At 36.9% G+C, this 18,935-nt stretch overlaps 1 protein-coding gene across 3 annotated transcripts in view; it reads left to right on the forward strand.

Moving 5' to 3' along the window:
* tmem209 (transmembrane protein 209) overlaps positions 1-18,306 on the forward strand; it is a 43,101-nt gene extending 24,795 nt beyond the window's left edge. For 2 of the 3 annotated variants that reach the window (XM_039760979.1, XM_039760980.1), the window contains 6 exons: positions 183-308; positions 838-935; positions 7,486-7,600; positions 7,676-7,773; positions 10,678-10,751; positions 17,586-18,306. In XM_039760979.1, coding sequence (XP_039616913.1) covers positions 183-308; positions 838-935; positions 7,486-7,600; positions 7,676-7,773; positions 10,678-10,751; positions 17,586-17,637 — 563 coding nt within the window. In that variant the 3' untranslated portion in view covers positions 17,638-18,306. Of the gene's footprint in view, positions 1-182; positions 309-837; positions 936-7,485; positions 7,601-7,675; positions 7,774-10,677; positions 10,752-17,585 lie in introns of those variants that run through there. The other variant, XR_005634645.1, reaches the window with a different exon arrangement.
* Positions 18,307-18,935: the final 629 nt, after the last annotated feature.

Below are 18,935 nucleotides of genomic sequence, written 5' to 3' on the forward strand. Positions count from 1 at the left end.
AAGTGATTTCCTAAATTAATTAATTAATAAATACATTTCGTAAATTTGTTACCTAAGAATATCACTTTTGGCAAACTATACTTTTAAAAATGTGTATTTATTGCAATTACAAATGATAGTGTCATTGAATTTTATGTGACTGTGTATGTAATCAATTTGTAATGACTGTCTTCTTTACGCAGAGGCAAGCATCAGCAGTCTTAAACAAGCAGCTGTTGTCAAAGCTTCATTGATTCCAACACTGAATGCTATTGTTCAGTATTTGGACATCACCCCAAACCAAGAGTATCTGGTAGATAGAATCAAAGGCACGTTTTTCTACTATAAAATGGTATTGTCTTCAGTTTTATTGTTTTTCATTGTAAATGGTTCTCTTTCATCTAGGCCTGAATTTTGTGCTTGATGTGTGTAAAAGTTTTAAGAATAGGGAGGCCTTTATTTTAAGGATGATGGATCGCTGCTGCCTTACAGTTCCAAAGATTAGTGTTTCATTTCCTACCTCTGTGGATAGTTTAGTTATTCCCTTTTTCCACATTGATTTTTCCCTCCACTTCTTTTCTTTTCTCTCCCTCATCCAAAACACATAAGGTTATTCTTAACTTCTAAATTATTTTAGTAAATTAATGTGGTTTGAGCACAAGTGTTCCAGTGCTGCTGGAACAATGGTTGCTTTTAAATTATAGAGAAAAAAAAAATCTGTGTTTGAGTATTGATGGAAGTTTTTTTGTATTACTGTGTTACTTTTATATTACTATGCTACTTTCTATGTACCAAACATGCAAAGTGAATTTAGGAAAAATGTAATGAACGTTTTCTGCACTTTACCTTTTTGATCAGAACTTGCACATGGAGGGTGTATGAGTTCCTTCAGGTGGAACAGAGGAGGTGATTTGAAGGGCAGAAAGTGGGATAATGACCTTCCAACAGATTCTGCAGTAAGTGTAATACATGATGCAATAGACTTATGTGAAAGATGCTTCACATTGGAACTGCAAAATCAGGAGTAACCCAGTATCACTAACTCATGCCAGATATATTTTGGTACCGGAGAGGAAGCTTACATTATAAAGCACCCAAAATTAACAGGGCAGGCACAAAAATGTAAGGGGCAGGGGAGGATTTAAGCTTCTAAGAAGCAGAATCACTCGTACAAAGCTAAGAAAAACAATTGTAAAATATTACATTGCCATCAACCCTTTATATTGTGATTATCTTCTTAAAAGTTACTTAAGTGCACAAACTCAGGAAGATAGACATCTACAGCAAATCTTTGAAACACTTTTCTGTGTGTTTAATTTGACTTGATAGCCTAAAGTTTATAACTGCATAATATACCTGAGAATGCACTGTGGAAAGTCTCTTGTTAGTTCATGTTTTCAGCAAGATAAGTCAAATTTCTAGCTCTGTATCTTAGTCAGATATTTTTTCTGTGATGCAGCTGTTCACTTACTACTTTTACAAGGCTTTTGCATAGAAGACCTAGTCTCCTCCCTTGTTGAAATAAAATAATAAAACAAAAAAACTGCCCACTTTCCTTCAGTACCTGTTAAAGACTGCTGTCTGGGGAAAGTAAACACATAATCTCTCTCTCTCTCTCCATACTTAAGTTTTTTCAAAAGCTTGAACCCCTAGATAATCTCAAAAAGGGAAAAGGATTTTTGAATGAGAATTTTGCCATTGATAAAATACACTTTTCACCCCTGTATTTTGAAACATGGTCTAATTCAAATCCATCCATCCTCTTCCACTTATCCAAGGTCGTGTCGCGGGGGTAGCAGCTTAAGTAGGGAAGCCCAGACTTCCCTCTCCCCGGCCACTTCTTCCAGCTCTTCCGGGAGAATCCCAAGGCGTTCCCAGGCCAGCCGGGAGACATAGTCCCTCCAGCGTGTCCTGGGTCTTCCCCGGGGCCTCCTCCCGGTTGGGCGTGCCAGAACACCTCACCAGGGAGGCGTCCAGGAGGCATCCTGATCAGATGCCCGAGCCACCTCATCTGACTCCTCTCGATGCGGAGGAGCAGCGGCTCTACTCTGAGCCCCTCCCGGATGACTGAGCTCCTCACCCTATCCTTAAGGTAAAGCCCAGACACCCTGCGAAGGAAACTCATTTCAGCCGCTTGTATTCGCGATCTCGTTCTTTCGGTCACTACCCATAGCTCATGACCATAGGTGAGGGTAGGAACGTAGATCGACTGGTAAATTGAGAGCTTTGCCTTACGGCTCAGCTCTTTTTTCACCACGACAGACAGACAGTTTCTGTAGCCGAGGATCAGACCGCCAAGGTTCCCGCCTCCGGCCACCACCCAACTCACACTGCACCCGACCTCCTTGGCCCCTCCCATAGGTGGTGAGCCCATGGGAAGGAGGACCCACGTTACCTCTTTGGGCTGTGCCCGGCCGAGCCCCATGAGTGCAGGCCCGGCCACCAGGCGCTCGCCATCGAGCCCCACCCCCAGGCCTGGCTCCAGAGGGGGGCCCCGGTGACCCGCGTCCGGGCAAGGGAAAACGTCGTCCACAGTTTTTATTCTTCATTTGGGGTTTGGAACCGTTCTTTGTCTCATCCCTCACCTAGGACCAGTTTGCCTTGGGTGGCCCTACCAGGGGCATAAAGCCCCAGACAACATAGCTCCTAGGATCATTGGGACACGCAAACCCCTCCACCACGATAAGGTGACGGCTCAAGGAGGGGCTAATTCAAATGAGACTTGCATATTGTATTACCTTTTTCATGACTTAGCTGTACATGGGTCAAGACTTTGAGATTGATAAGTTTCTGCATCTTTTTGTTGCATGTTTTGGGAAGGTACCCTGCTAAGACATTGTTGGATTACAGTTTTCACTTTTCTTTCAAAAAGCTTTGGATGCAAAATAATCCCTGACCTTTTAATAGAAGTGCTTGGAGTAATATTACAGTTAGATTTTGTTGCTTAATTAAACATCTATTGTGGGAACATTGTTGAAATCGTCCCAGGCCACAAATTTTAAAATACAATGCAATAGTGCATGGTTATTACAAAATTCATAATTGCTGATTATTGCCCTTGGTATTAAAATTATGCTTATTTATTTTGCTGAGTAGCCTTATAGTGAATTATCTCTTTTGTTACCAACTGCTTATATTGTATTCTGTATTCATACAGTACAGTAGAATCCTTATTTAGCAGTTTTCTGGGGAGCCACCAATGATTGTTAAATGCAAGTAACACTAAACATTTAGTGTTTAAAGTAACACTGTTTAATTTGTTTTACAATCATGTTATAGTAAAAAATAAAAACATGTTCTTTTTAATAAGTAATTACTAATATTTAATTACAAAAATATAATAACTTTTCTGTGTTTTTCTCCAAACCATCTAAAAATGTAACTGTAAATCTGTGAAAATATTAAACATGATCATACTTTGCAGTGAACCTAATTAGTCCTAGGTCTGCCAAGAAATAAAAAATAAATTAATAAATTAAAGCAATAGTACATGTGCCCTACATAGGTCATCCTTGGTGACCTAAAGAAAGAATTGTCTGAAATGCTAATGTTGCTAACATACTCAATGCTGTAAATTACTGGTGTAATCATGAGGTTTTATAGTAACACACTTACAAATACTGAACATTTTAAGGGTTATCCTAAAAATTATAGCTATGAGTTAATATTCATGGTGGTATTTTAAGTGTACATTTTTTTGTAAAGAGCATAAGAAATTTGAAAAATTTTTAAATTTAGTCCATCAGGCTTATTTGTTTAGCTGATAGCTAAGATGGCCCAGTATCTCATCCAGATACTACTTCAAGGTTGTCAAGATTTTTGCTTCAACCATGTTTTGGTAGTTGGTTCCAGGTTCCCACAGTATTTTGCATAAAGAAGTGCTGCCTGGCTTCATTCCTCAGTACACTTCCACTTAACTTCCACTGGTGTCCTTCAGTATGTGATTTGATGTGGATCTACTTTATCTACCCCTTTGAGGATTTTGAAGACCTGGATTGGGTCCCCATTCAGTCTCCTTTGCTCAGGACAAACCACTTTTAATTTTCTGAGTCTGCCACAATCTGACATGTCCGTAATCTTGGAATGTACCTGATTGCTATCCTCTGCACAGCTTCAGGTGCTGATATTTTTTGTTTTGTAGTTTGGTGACCAGAGCTCCACACAGTACTCCAGGTGCATTCTCACTCATTTAGCTTATATAATGTAGATTTGTGTTAGAACAAGACATGTACAAGTAAATCTGCCATGTGATATTGTGAAATTAATCAAGTATGACTCACCGAATTTAAAAGTAGCACAGTTTCTTTAATGGTAAAATGATTTTAAAAACAGCTTGAAATTTTTGTTGACATCTGATTAATAACAGTAAACTAAATTTTACCTTGTTTAACAAATGAAAGTGATGAATCAGTTATAATTAACACTAGAATTACCAGAGCCTACGAAAAAACTCGTAAATCCGTCCCACCTTTAAATCGCTTCTTAAAATTGTTCACAGCTCTCCACCCGCATCTTTTGTCATCTAAATATGCTGATAAAATCAGTCTGCAAGCAGCCAGTTATTCCTGTTTTAGAGTTTTAGAGTGGAAATAATAGATTGTGTTTTGGAACACACGCATTTCATGTCTGTTCCGTTTCTACAGTAATCTGTGTAAACATTGTTAAAACAGAAACGTTTTTTATATTCTAGTAGTAGATGACAAAATGTAGGCATAAACTATATAATGTACAAATCCTGAAGTCAAAATATCAAACAAATACTTTCACAAAAGGTACAAATCTAACACAATTGCGCTTTTATTCAAAAATATAACTGCAGAAACAAAAAGCCGCCCTAACATGCGACATTGACACACATTTATTATGACTGCCTCAGTGGCGCAATAGAATCAGCTGCCGAATGGGAATCAAAAGGTTTCGAGCTCGATTCTGTACCACTCCGTTTTGAGAAGTGCTTAGTCTTACTATTTTAGAATAAAAACATACATTTGATTTCAGTCTGTAACAGCCGGTGTAATTTATGATACTTGTAAAGGTTAGCTTTGTTTTTTTTTTTAGTCCATTTTATTGTTTCAGCCACGTTCACGAGCCCAAAGACACCCCACCCCCTGCTGTTTTCACATAGACGCGCTGTAACAGAGGTAAACTTGGCTCCCTTCTACATCGGAGCAAGAATGCACATACCATTGCTTGCATACTAAAGTTTTAGCAGGCACGTTTCGTGGCATTACACACATTTTTGAGCATGCCCTCTGCACACTACTTGTGACTTTAGGCTTTAGGAAGGAAGTAAATAAATAAAGGTAAATCGTGTCTCAAAATGTTTTTTTCAAAACGTCACATTTGTCTTTCTTTTTTTTAAAATGTGCGTTGATTACCGCCAGCATGTTGTAGCACACAGCATCTGGCCACCAAATATACAGTCTGACTGAGAGAATCAGACTGAAAAAAGCAAACATTTAGAAATGCCATACTTGTACAGCTGATTGGACGCTGTTCGTTTTCAAATAATATTGCATTTGTGCAATGATGTTTTCACATATATTGTCTCTTTCAAATGCGTAATAGAAAGCACAGCATAGAGAGAAGTGTCTACAACGCTTCTTGCAGGAAAAGGCGATGGAAAAAGAAAAGATGATGCAGCATCAACAAGCTTCAGTTCTTTATTTACCTTTTATTTACTCACTTCGTACAGCATAAAGGCACATGTAAAATGCAGAGCTTCCCATATACACATACAAAGTACAGTGATGGCAAAAGTGCGATGTGCATTCTTGCTCCGATGCTAGATCTGCAGTGTATCATGATACATTCTCTTACCAATGGTAGCGAAATGAAGGGCTATGGGAAGGATCCTGAACGCGACTGAGAGAATGAAAAGTGAATAAAAAAAAACAAAGCTAACCTTTACAATTATCATAAATTACACCGGCTGTTACAGACTGAAATCAAATGTATGTTTATTCTAAAATAGTAAGAATAAGATCAGTTTTCTTCTCAAAACGGAGTCGTGAGGGACCTTTTTGATTCCTAGTCAGCAGCTGATATCATTACGCCACCGCACTAGTTGTAGTGAATATGCGTCAGTATAGCTTGCTATGGCGGCTTTTTTTGCTGCAGTTACACTTTAGAATAAAAGCGCATTTGTTCTGTTATATTTGTACCTTTTGTGAAAGTGTTTCTTTGATATTTGCACTTCAGGCTTCATACATTATACAGTGGAAGCTCGAGGTACGAGTTTAATTCATTCCAGCACTGAGCTTGTATAGCGAATTTCTCGTGTCTAGGACAAACTTCCCCATTGAAAATAACGGAAATCCAGTTAATCCGTTCCGCACCCCCAAAAATATCAACATAAAAATCATTTTTCCTAAAAAATAACACTGATAAATAATATATACAAGTGGAACCTCGGTTTGCAAGTAACTTGGTTTACGAGTGTTTTGCAAGATGAGCTAAATTTTTAAATTAATTTTGACTTGATAAAATGAGCGATGTCTTGCAATACAAGCAGTATGGATACACTTTGTCTGCTGAGCGTCATGTGAGCATAACTGAGCTGATGGTTCTTCTCTCTCGTGCGCATCTCTCCCTCATCTCTCTCGCTCATGCACGTGTGTCTGTCTGTCTCTCTCTCTCTCTCTCTCCTTAGCTCGCTCGCACGTACGCACTCTCTCTCTCTCTCTCTCTCTCTGTGTCTCCTATTCTCCGTCTGCATGTCCGCGATATTTTTGGATACGCTTATACAGCGAACTGCTACAGTGAAACAATGAAATCACAAGCGCACAAATGCGTAGATCCTCACGCTACAGGAGAACAAGGAACATTGAGTGAGCCGACGGGCTGACAGCGTCATCTTGGGTGAATCCCTGAGTCGAGGCGGATCGGGAAACTTGTCACGCATAACCACAGCGTGGCTCGTTACGCGAGCCAATGCTCATATTTAGATCCGAATTTTTCGCTCATACTTTCATCTTATCTTGAATTTCTTGTATACAGAGGTGATCGTATCTAGAGGTTCCACTGTATAGTTTATGTCTACATTTTGTCATTTACTACTAGAATATGAAAAACGTTTGTTTTAAAAATGTGTTTACACAGATTACTGTAGAAACGGAACACACATGAAATGCGTGTGTTCGAAATAAGGATCTGTTATTTCCACTCTAAAACTCCACTTCACTCCCAGAAAATCAATCAAGGCATGAGCTGGGAGAAGTTTGTGTACGTTCTAAGTCGGTGGGGTGGAATAGCCGGCTGCTTGCAGCCTGATTTTATCAGCACTTTTAGATGACAAAAGACTCTGGTGGAGAGCTGTGAACGATTTTAAGAAGCGATTTAAGGTGGGACGGATTTACAAGTTTTTTCGTAGGCTCTGGTAATTCTAGTGTTAAACAATCTTATTCTGAACTTTGCTTTGTCTCGTATTCATTTCATCTCTGTGATCAGATTCTTTTTTTATGTGAAATATGTAATAAACAACTTTTTTAATTGTTTAATTTCTAGATAATAATGCATGTCTTTTGCACATATTTGGACTCTAGACTTCCTCCACATCCTAAATACCCAGATGGCAAAACATTTACTTCTCAACATTTTGTTCAGATGCCGGATAAACCAGGTAATATTTTATATGTCAAAATTTGTACAACATTTATGCAGGAGTAGAAATAAAAGTATTTTTGTTTTCCTGTAGATCTGTCAAATGAAAACCTGTTTTGCATCCATCAGACAAGCTCTAGCCCACCTCACTATCAGCTGATATACCAAGGACACATATATAATCTTCCCAAGGTATTGTACCAATCGGGTGGTTCTTAAGATGTCTGTTAATTATACTTATTAATGATGGCACATTATATTTGACCATTGTGAATTTTATGAACATAACAGGCCTTTCAGTGTTATCTTCTTATTGCCTTCAATATATTATAACCTCTGTACACATTAAAACCTTTTATATGTAAAAACATTTTTGTGCTAAAGAGTAATGCACATGGAACACTTCTTTTTCACTGGCTTGGTTTGAGTAAAATATTTTTCATTGTGAGCAATAATTTTTAGTTACATTATATAGTGAGCACTCCTTAATAACATGCCATTTACATATTCCTTTGCAATAATTTTTATTTATGGAGCACACTTGAGCATGTATTTAATAAGTGGGATGTTTATTTAACCTGTTCAAGTACATACAGTAAATTAATGAATGGATGCCTGCATTCATTCATGTAAATGAACAGATATTAGAACTTTACAACTATTATGACAAGAACAGGCCATTCAGCCCAACAAACTTTCATCCTCTTTGGTATTACCCACAATAATATCAAACTGAGATTTGAAGATTCCTAAATTCCTACAATCCAGCACACTGCTTGGTAATTTTATTCTTTGTGTCTATAGCAGTTTGCATGAAGGAAAACTTTCTAACATTTATGCATCATTTATGCATCATCTTTTTATGCTGGCAAAAACATGTTTTATGTATGTACACCCACACCATGGGAAAACTGGATATAGTGCCTTGATGGTCAGGAAATTGCTTCCAGCACAGCGGGCATGATGGAGTGAAGCTTGACTGAGATATTCCTGACCTGTCAGCCAGTTCCATGGGAAGTGACAACAGGTAGCATGTATATAAACAAATGGAAAACAAAAGCGGTTATTCAGTGCAAATATTGAGGATAATAAGATCCTACATTTTTCTGACTTTAGTTGCAAAGGAAACAAAACTTTGAGACTTCTACAAAGCTGCATTTTTGTGTTCTGTAGGTGGTTGTTTGATATAAAAACATTTGCCTGTCTACCTATACTTGGGCCATCCAATTTGAATCATTTAAACTCCATTAAAACGTAAGGTATAATTGTAACTGCTGTATGAGCATATATGTCACCATAGCTATACTGCAGTTACTGACAGAAAGACCAAGCAGAATTGTCTGAATTAAACACTACAGTATGCCTTCTATTTCACTTAAGAACCTGCTGTTACATGATAGATAATTTTAAAATATAAATGCATACAGTTGAAATTGAGAGGTTTTCATACACTAAGAGCGAATTTCTTTAAAACTCGCATTATAACCCACAGATTTTATAATAACACACAATAAATTTGGCATTTGACATCTACTTTGTACAGGGCAAAGGTAATTTTTTCCAACAATGTTTACAGATTACTTCACTTATTGACTATATCACAGATCCAAGCTTACATCCACTTTAATATTTGGTAGCATGGCCCTAAAATGGTAAAACTTGAGCCAGATTTTTTGGGTATTCTTCCACAAGCTTCTTACAGTAAGTTGGTAATCCTAATTTTGGCCCATTCCTCCAGACTGAACAGGTGTAACTCGGACAAGTTTGCAGGCCTAATTGCTTGCACATGCCTTGTCAGTTCTGCCCATAAATTTTCTGTTGGATTGAGGTAAGGGCTTTGTGAATGCCACTCCAATACCTTCACCTTGTTGTCCTTAAGCCATTTTGCCACAAATTTGGAGGTATGCTTGGGGTCATTGTCCATTTGGAAGACCCATTTGTGACTGAGCTTCAGTTTCCTTGCTTAGCTGTTAAAATTTGCTGCACTATATCAAATAATTGTGTTCCCTCATGATGCCATCTATTTTGTGAAGTGCACCAGTCCCTCCTCCACGAAGTACTTCCATAACATGATGCTCCCACCTACATGCTTGACTTTAGGGGTGGTGGTCTTTGGCTTACAAGCCTCCCCCTTTTCCCTACAAACATAACGAAGGTCATTATTGCCAAATATTTCGATCTTGGATTCATCAGACCAGAGGACATTTCTCTAGAAAGTATGATTTTGACTCCATGTGCCATTACAAGTTGCAGTTTGGCTTCTTTTTTTATGGCTGATTTGGAGCAGTGGCTTTTTCCACGCTGAGCAGCCTTTCAGGTTATGTCAATATGGGACTTGTTTTACTGTGGATTTAGATACTTGTTTACCTGTTTCCTCCAGCATCTTCACAAGGTCATTTGCTGCTGTTTCCAAAGATAAATCAGATTTGTGGAGGTCCACTTTTTTTTTTTTTTTTCCCCCTCTGAGGTCTTGAGTAATTCTGTTTTTTTCCATTATGTCAAGCAAAGAGGCAGTGAGTTTGATAAGCCTTAACATACATACACATGTTGACTCCAATTAGGCTAATTGCCTAAAGGTTTGACATAATTTTCTAGAAATTTCCAACATGTTTAAAAAAGTGTATGTAAACTTGTTACCCACTGGAATTGTGTTATATACAATAAAAAGTTAATCTGTCAGTGAACATTATCCAAAAAAAGACTTACCCTGCACAAATTAGATGTCTTAAACAATATGCCAAATTTATAGTTTTAGTATAAAATCTGTGGAGGGGGTATAAAATGAGTTTTAAAGAATTCACCCTAAATGTCTGTAAACGTCCGACTTCAACTGTAAGCGGTAACACAAGTGAGGTTTAATAAAAAGAAAATGCTTAATGTCCTCATAATGTTAAGCCTAACTGTCTGGATATTTTACAAAAAGGGTAAAACTTTTTTGCACTACACTCTAAAGAGACTTTTTGTTGTTCTTAGGCTTTTGTTGTATAAAATTTCTATACATGTTTTTTCTGATTTCTTAGTTATCCTTTTTTCTTTTCTTTTAGTGTTTATTTTTAAAAAATTGCAATTCATTTTTTTTCCCGTTCCTCTTCACAGGGTAGAAATAATATGTTCCATACAATACTTATGTTCTTATTTATAATTAAAACCAAGGAATCTGGCATGCTAGGGTAAGTGTTGAATAGTATTTTCAGTAAAATGTCACTTAAACTCAACTGTTCCTTTTGTGTTTTGAATATAGAATAGCATGTGTTCATTAACGTTTCCACTTATTTCAAAATATGTTTTGTAATAGGCATAATGCCAAGCCTGACATCTTGTCTGGATTGGTTGATAGGTACCTTTTTTGTTTTTTTTTCTTTTTTGGACTGGAAGTTGAGGAAATGAAATGACATCTGAGGACTGTTTTACTGAGGCATCATACCTCTGTAGCTTATCTGTTTGTTGATGTGTTTATAAATGTATGCGTTTTAAGAATTATGAAAATATATTTTAATCATTCAATCTTGACAGGAGCATTGCAATTAATAGGAGAATCTTTTTTTTTTTTTTTTTATAATGTGCTAATTTATCTGGACACTACATCTGTAGATAAGTGTGCCTCTTCATGTATGTACATTTTGGCGATTAAAGTATAAAATGTAATGTTACCCTCAAACGAGTAATGATCATATGTACATACTCAAATAGACACTTTATTCGGTACACTTATTTGTTAGTGCAAAGATCATGCTGTTCCAGACAAGTAATTGTGTGGCTCTAGCTCTGCAATATTCAGAAGTGGTCAAGAGATTTAGTTGTTGTACAAGTAAACTTCGGAATAAGCAAAATGTGTGTTCTAAGAGATTTTGACTTTGGTGGTATTGCTTGTGCTAAATATGGTAGACCAGCATTTCAGAAATGGCTGACTCAGGGTTTTTCTTGGACTGCAGTCTCTGAAGTATACTGAGAATGGTACAAGGAATTAAAAATGTACCAAATATACTTTGTTTGGGCTTGGTGAAAATGTGTTAGAGGTCAGACTGTTGGGCAAATTGTCATTAGCAGCAGTAGAAGACCATGCCCAATTCCACCTTTGTCAGTTAAGGGCAGAAAGAGCAAGAAATGATCAGCCTGTTTCAACAGTATAGATTGATCGTTCTACTTTAAAGACGTATGATGTTTTTTGGCACATGTTAGGGCTGGTAATGCCAAGTTAATGTCATTTCAATGCCACGACATACCTTGTTATCTTGCCAATCATAGGAATCTTATGGCAACAGTCTTCCATTTATTTCAAGTGGACAGTTCAGTTGTGCCATATCACAAAGCCTGCGTCCTCTGAAGCTGGGTCTAAAAAGTGTCAATAACTTCATTTTACAAAAGTGGACTGCATGGTTACCAGATCTCAATCCAAACCTTTAAGATGATGTGATACAGGACGTTTGCCTCATTGATAGCCAAAGAATATGCAGAAACTATGTGATGTTGTCATGTCTACAAGGATCATAAATGCATGGGAATATGTCCAGCACCTTGCTGAGTTCACAAACAAGGCAGTTTTGGAGGCAAAAGTTAGTCATTACCCAGCTGTCCTTCCTGTTATAGGTATACATAATAATTGAATAGCCACTGTGTGTGTGTGTGTGTGTGTGTGTGTGTATGTACAGTGGAACCTCGGGTCACGACTGTAATTCGTTCCAAAACTTTGGTTGTGACCTGAAGTAATTTCCCCCATAAGATTGCATGTAAATACAATTAATCCGTTCCAGACCGTACAAACTGTATTTAAATATATTTTCTTTAAAGATTTTTAAGCACAAAAATAGTTACTAATACCATAGAATGCACAGTGTAATAGTAAACTAAATGTAAAAACATTGAATAACACTGAGACGAACACCCAGTGGTACACATTTTACGGCTCTGCAGCAGCCATGGAAAACGAGCGTCCCGACCAGTGGATGAGACATGTGTTTTCATTCCAATAGTTTTAATGACTCACATGGCGGAGGTGAAATTTGAGTTCAAAAACAAAACCTTTCCCGTGGATTTTTTTCCCGTTTTTTATTCGCAGGAAAAACCACCTGTGTAAATGTTTAAGAGCAAGCTGTCACATATAGCATGACAATGGATTGCTACATTTATTTTAACGAGCTGTCTTTTAAATGTCTTTGTACAGTGTTACTAGGTGTTGAGCAATGCGTTATTACTGATATTTTACTAAATCTTACTATCCACGTTTCTTTGTTGATTAGCCCCGTTGAAGAATTTTTTGGTAACAGAACAGTAAACACGCCAAAACGACTGAAAACACAACTGACTGGTATTTTTTGATATCATTTTAACAAAGTTTACTGTCCGCCCTCAATCACAGACCACCCCAGTAAAACGTAAATAGCGTTTCATACACCTGCAGCCTTAGAACGCAGACATCAGGACATCACTGCGCGTGCATGTTTACTAACAGATATGACAGCATTTTGCACGGAGCATGAGTTAAAACAAATTGATTAAGATCAGCGATTTTCAACGGTTCACATGTTTGTCGTAAGATTTTTTAAAGCAGATTAATTAAAAACGTCTTTGAAGAAATTTGACACAACATAAGTCTAAGACGCAGATTCTATACCATTTTGTAGGATTTTTATATCATTATTTTAATAATATACATACACTATATGTGGACTATAAACCAATAAATGTATAATTTCGTGTATTTTAACCAGTTGACATCTCTCAACTTGTTAAATTTGTATATAATTAATTTATATGAACCTTTACTTCAATAATATACACTATGTTTGTGTTGCATGTGCACCTTGCTGTGTAATTATTTCAATGAACTCGTGGTATTGTCGAGTACAGTGTCCCTATTCATACCCCACTACGCAGCGGCTGAATTTGATCATGCATTCACACGTATAATTAATAATAATGTTATGAATTCCTTACTTTTTATAGCGCCTTTCTTACTACTCAAAGCAATTTGTAAAAATAAATAAAATAACAGAAAGGAAGCCCCCTGGACACAAACCAGTGATCATTTAACTACGAGTCAGCAATCTTACTCCTACCACCACCACTTCCTGTTAGATATGCGCATTATAATTTTGAGCACTACTTTTATTTTATACTGTCATAAACAAATTATATCAAAAAGGTTTTTTACAAAGCCAATTTGAAGCAAAGAGGGTAAGTAATTATTTTCTTTTGTAAGTCAATCAAAAATGCTTAAGCCTTAAAGATCGTCCTGTCAAAATAAGAGACTCTTTCGCCTTGTTGACGTGAATCATCTTTAAATTAAATGCTGCCAATAAGGAATAATAGAAATCACCGCGCTGCTTTCTAACTTTGATGAACTAAAGCTTTATTGGGTGAAAAAAAATGATCGTCCGTGACAGATACACTTAATCAGTAGTGTGTGTGTGTGACCCACGATTTGTGAGTTTGAGTATTTGTGTTGTGTACACGCGTGTGTGTGGTTTTCTCAGTTTTACAATAAAAACAGACATCAGTTATTTGTGAAGCAGGAATATTCTGATCATTCTGGTCCCTGATCACTGATAAACATTCAGAAGAAACAGCGCTATTCCAGTGTTTTCCTCCATAACATCCATTCAGCAAACAGGACTAAGTTGCTTGCTGAAGCAGATCGCCCTTTAATGAAATGCTGCCAATCCGGAATAACAGATGTCACCGGGCGGCTTTCCACCAATGATAAACCAGCGTCTCATGTGGTGAAAAAATGGGACGTACTGTGGTTGTGATTAATGCTTTCTGGTAACTCTGCTTTTGAGAAGAATCTGTCATGGGATGGACAAGAGGGAGTGAGTGAGGCGGGTACAATGAGCCGGGACGGAGCGAGGCGAAGAGGCGGGTATCTGTGCGAGTGTTTTAAATAATGAAAGGAAAAAAAGTGCTCTGAAATCGAGGACCCCCAACCAAGAGGACTTACGAAACAAAACGCGAGAGACAGGCATATGCTACTTGTATAAAATGTGCACAATAATTACAACAGTTTTGAAGCAATGATGAAGCGAAAGGGAGCTGCTAAACATGGGTGGTCGCGTTGTGCCTGCCCATAAATCCCAACCAATGTATATATCTGAACAGATCTATCTGAACCAATATATATATCAGAACGGATGTATATGAACCGATGTGTATATCTAAACCAATCTATTTTAACCAATATATATATATTTAAACCAATGTATATCAACCAATATATATATCTCAACCAATGTATGTATATATTTGAACGGATTTATTCAAACCAATGTATATATCTGAACGGATGTATCTCAACCAATGTATATATATCAGAACGGATCTATGCAAACTCCTATCTATCTATCTATCTTGCCCCTCATAATATTATGTGTGTGTATATATATTTTATTTATTACACACATTATATATCTATATGTGTGTTTCTTTTGGATGTTTTCTAAAGTCCCGAAATGACGTCCTTTGAGGACATTTTTCAGTTTAGGAAAAGTCACACGGACTGAGGTCAGGTGAATAAGGGGGCTGGGGAACCACAGGAATGCCTTTTGAGGTCAAAAATTCTGTTATGGAGAGGGCAGTTTTTCGGCACCATTTTGGCACAGACCTTTCGCATGTGCAAATGTTCAGTCAAAATTTGAACGGTAAATCTGTTCAAATTTTTCACTTAACATTCTTAATGTTAAACGACGGTCTGATCTCACAAGAGTGTTCACACGTTCAATGTTTTCATTGGTTTTCGAAGTTAAAGTCCTCCCTGAACGGTGTTCATCTTCAACGTGTTTTCTGCCTTCCAAAAATGATTTTTGCCTGCGAAAAACTTGAGCTCGGGATAAAGAATGTTCCCCATTGGCCTGTTTTAACTTTTCAAACGTCACACTTGCCGTTTAATGGCACAACGTTGCTCCAAATTCCGCTGTTCCATTCTGCGTGACGCACAACCAAAAACACAACTTTGCTAATAGCAGTCACAAAAATCGCATAGTTAACGGAAGGAGTTGAAACTCGCACTGAGCTATGGGAGGGTACTGATACATGTGCTCTATCAAGGACAACAGCGCAGTGTTGCCAGATCGCTTGCAGTGTTTCCAGTCTCATTACTTTTCTGCCACACTATATATATATATATGTGTGTGTGTGTGTGTGTACAGTGCTCAGCATAAATGAGTACACCCCACTACATTTGTCAGAAAACCTTTAGTTTCCTTTTAGTATCAACATTTTCTATGAGATACTATACTACGACATATTCCCACAAATGTGGGCCATTGATTGCAAACAAGATTTGTTAATTTGCACACAAAAAAAGTGATTTTTCCTAACAAATTAATTCAGGCCCATGTTGCAAAAATGAGTACACCCCAATTATAGTCTTGGGAGAAAAGCCACACTTAAGACTACAAAATTCTAATTAACAGGCATTCAACTACAGGTGAGTCTAATGATTCATTTAAGAGGTGTCCAGCAGACAGGCGACTATAAAAGGGCATTACTTAACAAAGAAAAGCCCTTCCCATTTCATGCTATCAGCAAGGAAGAGAAATGTCAAAAAATCTGAGGAAGGAAATCATTACTTTACACAACAAAGGTGAGGGCTACAAAAAGATCAGCAAAGCTTTACATATCAGTCAAAATACTGTAGGAAAAGTGATCCAAAAATTTAAAAATATGGAAGTGCAACCATCTTACAGAGAAGTCCAGGCCGTCCACGGAAGTTAACATCTCGACAGGAATTCTTCTGATGAGAAGGGTTGAAGAAAATCGCCATGCAAGTTCACTGCAGTTAGCTAAAGCAGTAGAAAGCCAAACTGCAGTGACCGTTTCCTGTGACACCATATAGCGCACACAGCAGAGGAATGGCATGCATGGGTATCATCCATGAAGGAAGCCTCTCCTAAACTCCATGCACAAAAAAGCATGCCTAGAATTTGCTAGGACCCATGCTGAAAAGCATGAAGACTACTGGGACTCTATACTCTGGAGTGATGAGACAAAGATCACTGTTTTTGGAACTAATGGTTTCAAGACTGTATGGTGTCGTAAAGGTGAGGATTTCAAAGAAAAATGCACGGTGCCTACAGTGAAACATGGTGGTGGCAGTGTCCTTATGTGGGGCTGCATGAGTGCTGCTGGTGTTGGGGAGCTGCATTTCATTGATGGTATCATTAACTCAACAATATACTACTCTATACTGAAGGAGAAGATGCTGCCATCACTCCGTGCACTTGGTCGTCGTGCACATTTCCAACATGACAATGATCCAAAACACACATCTAAAGCTACTGTTGCATTTCTGAAGAAGAAAAGGGTGAAGGTGATTGAATGGCCAAGTATGTTTCCTGATCTGAACCCAATCGAACACCTGTGGGGAATTCTGAAGCGACAAGTTGAGCATCACTCTCCATCCAGCATCCAGGCTCTAAAAGAGGTTATTCTTGAAGAATGGAAAAAGATATGTCGCCAACTTGTTCATTCCATGCCTAGAAGACTTGGTGCTGTCCTTACAAATCACGGTGGTCATACAAAATACTAGATGTAGTACTTTTTGTTGCGTGGTGTATTCATTTTTGCTTCAACTAATTTGAGTAAAACCTGAAGATTTTGTGATCCAAGTTATATTATTAACCTTAATTTCATGTTATGGAGTTAAACAAGTGTTCAATAAAACTCAGCCTTGTGAAAATTTTGGAAATTGTTCTTTTGCTCACTGAGCTACTGATTAAATTCGTACTTTTTAAAGGGGGAGTACTCATTTATGCTGAGCACTGTATATGTATGTATGTGTCTTTACCTGTATATAATAATATTTTGTTCTTAATATACATATCTCTCTTAAAACACTGAGGGTGGATATAAGAGACCAAATAATAAAATTGTACTGAAATGTTTCTGCTGTGTTTGAGGGGAAAATATCTAAACAGTTTTGCAGAATTTTTAAATTGCTGAAAAGCTACTTTATTGTAATATTTAAATAATTTTTTTCCCTTTTTTTTTTTTTTTTTTTTTTTCTTCAGACGAGTGAACCTTGGCTTATCTGGAGTAAATATTTTGTGGATATTTGATTGAAGTTTGCTGAATCTATTGACCAGAGACATTGAGCAACACCTTTATTCAAATAAACTAATGTACACCAAGCTATCAAGTTAAATGGAAATGTCTACGGTCTGTTTGGAGTCTATTTAAGATGCAATGAAACTCAATATTAGATATTTTAAGGACACCAGGGACACTAGTAACTGAAACCTGCACATTGAAGACTTGCTATATGTTAGTTCAGTAAATAACAGTCCTAACTTGACATTATACATTCATTGGTGATATTATGTTAAAACCTTACAAATGGACACTTTACAGACATTTTAATGACTACTATTTCTTTCAGAAGTATGAGTTGCTTCCATTATTATATATATATATTTTTTTTTTACTGTTTATCTTTTAACATGAGTTCATAACCATCTTGAGACACGTTCATATATAAAGACCACATGTGTATGGTAGGAAAATTAAGAGAAGCTGGTTTTCGTCCTTCAAGTGTTTTGAGATTTTTAAAGATATTGTGGTTATTTGTCCTTCAAGAGTTTTGACAATTATAAAGAATATATTGGTGGAGAAGCTATTATGCAGGTTGGGTGATGCATATAGTAGGACATAATTATAAATGCTGGTTTTTGTAAATGTGAAATATGTAAATGCATTTTTATGTAATAAATGCCATCTTATTTTTTGCTTTTATGCGATTTTTAATGGTTTGTTTATTAATCCGTGTATGTTTATACACAAATGTATATTGTATTCTATATATGTGTGTGAATATATGCATGTACATAAATGAGATGTGACATAATATTGTAGCAGATGGTTGTTTTAATTAGCACCTTTACAATTTTATTATTGCTGTTTTTTGTTTTAAGTTACTCATCATCTCATGTTAAGATTCACCTGATCAGGTTGGCACAGTGAATTGCATTAACTCTGTTTTGTTTTAATCTGGTACAAGTCTGATTGGTGTATAGTCATGTTTTGCTTTACTGTCTGGACATGGAATAAGTTTATTGCTTTCACTCTATGCACAAAATTGGATGAGTCTACAAAATTCTGTGAAATTGACTAAAATGTTTTCTAATATACTAGACATTTGAAACCACATCAGGGGAATTGGATGTGCAACTGTGTAGCTTTTTTCAGTTGTAAATTCTTGCTTCATGTGTCTAGATCTTTATATCGGTGATTTAACAGATTTTTTTTTTTAAGATGTTGTCTTTTGCAAGCTTCTAACAGTAGCCCCTTAAATGTAAAAATATTTTGAAAAGTTTTTCAGATTGCCCACAAATAATTGGAGCAATCAATACATGTTCATCAAA

The sequence above is a fragment of the Polypterus senegalus genome, chromosome 8 (assembly GCF_016835505.1).
Source record: "Polypterus senegalus isolate Bchr_013 chromosome 8, ASM1683550v1, whole genome shotgun sequence".
Lineage (NCBI taxonomy): Eukaryota > Metazoa > Chordata > Cladistia > Polypteriformes > Polypteridae > Polypterus > Polypterus senegalus.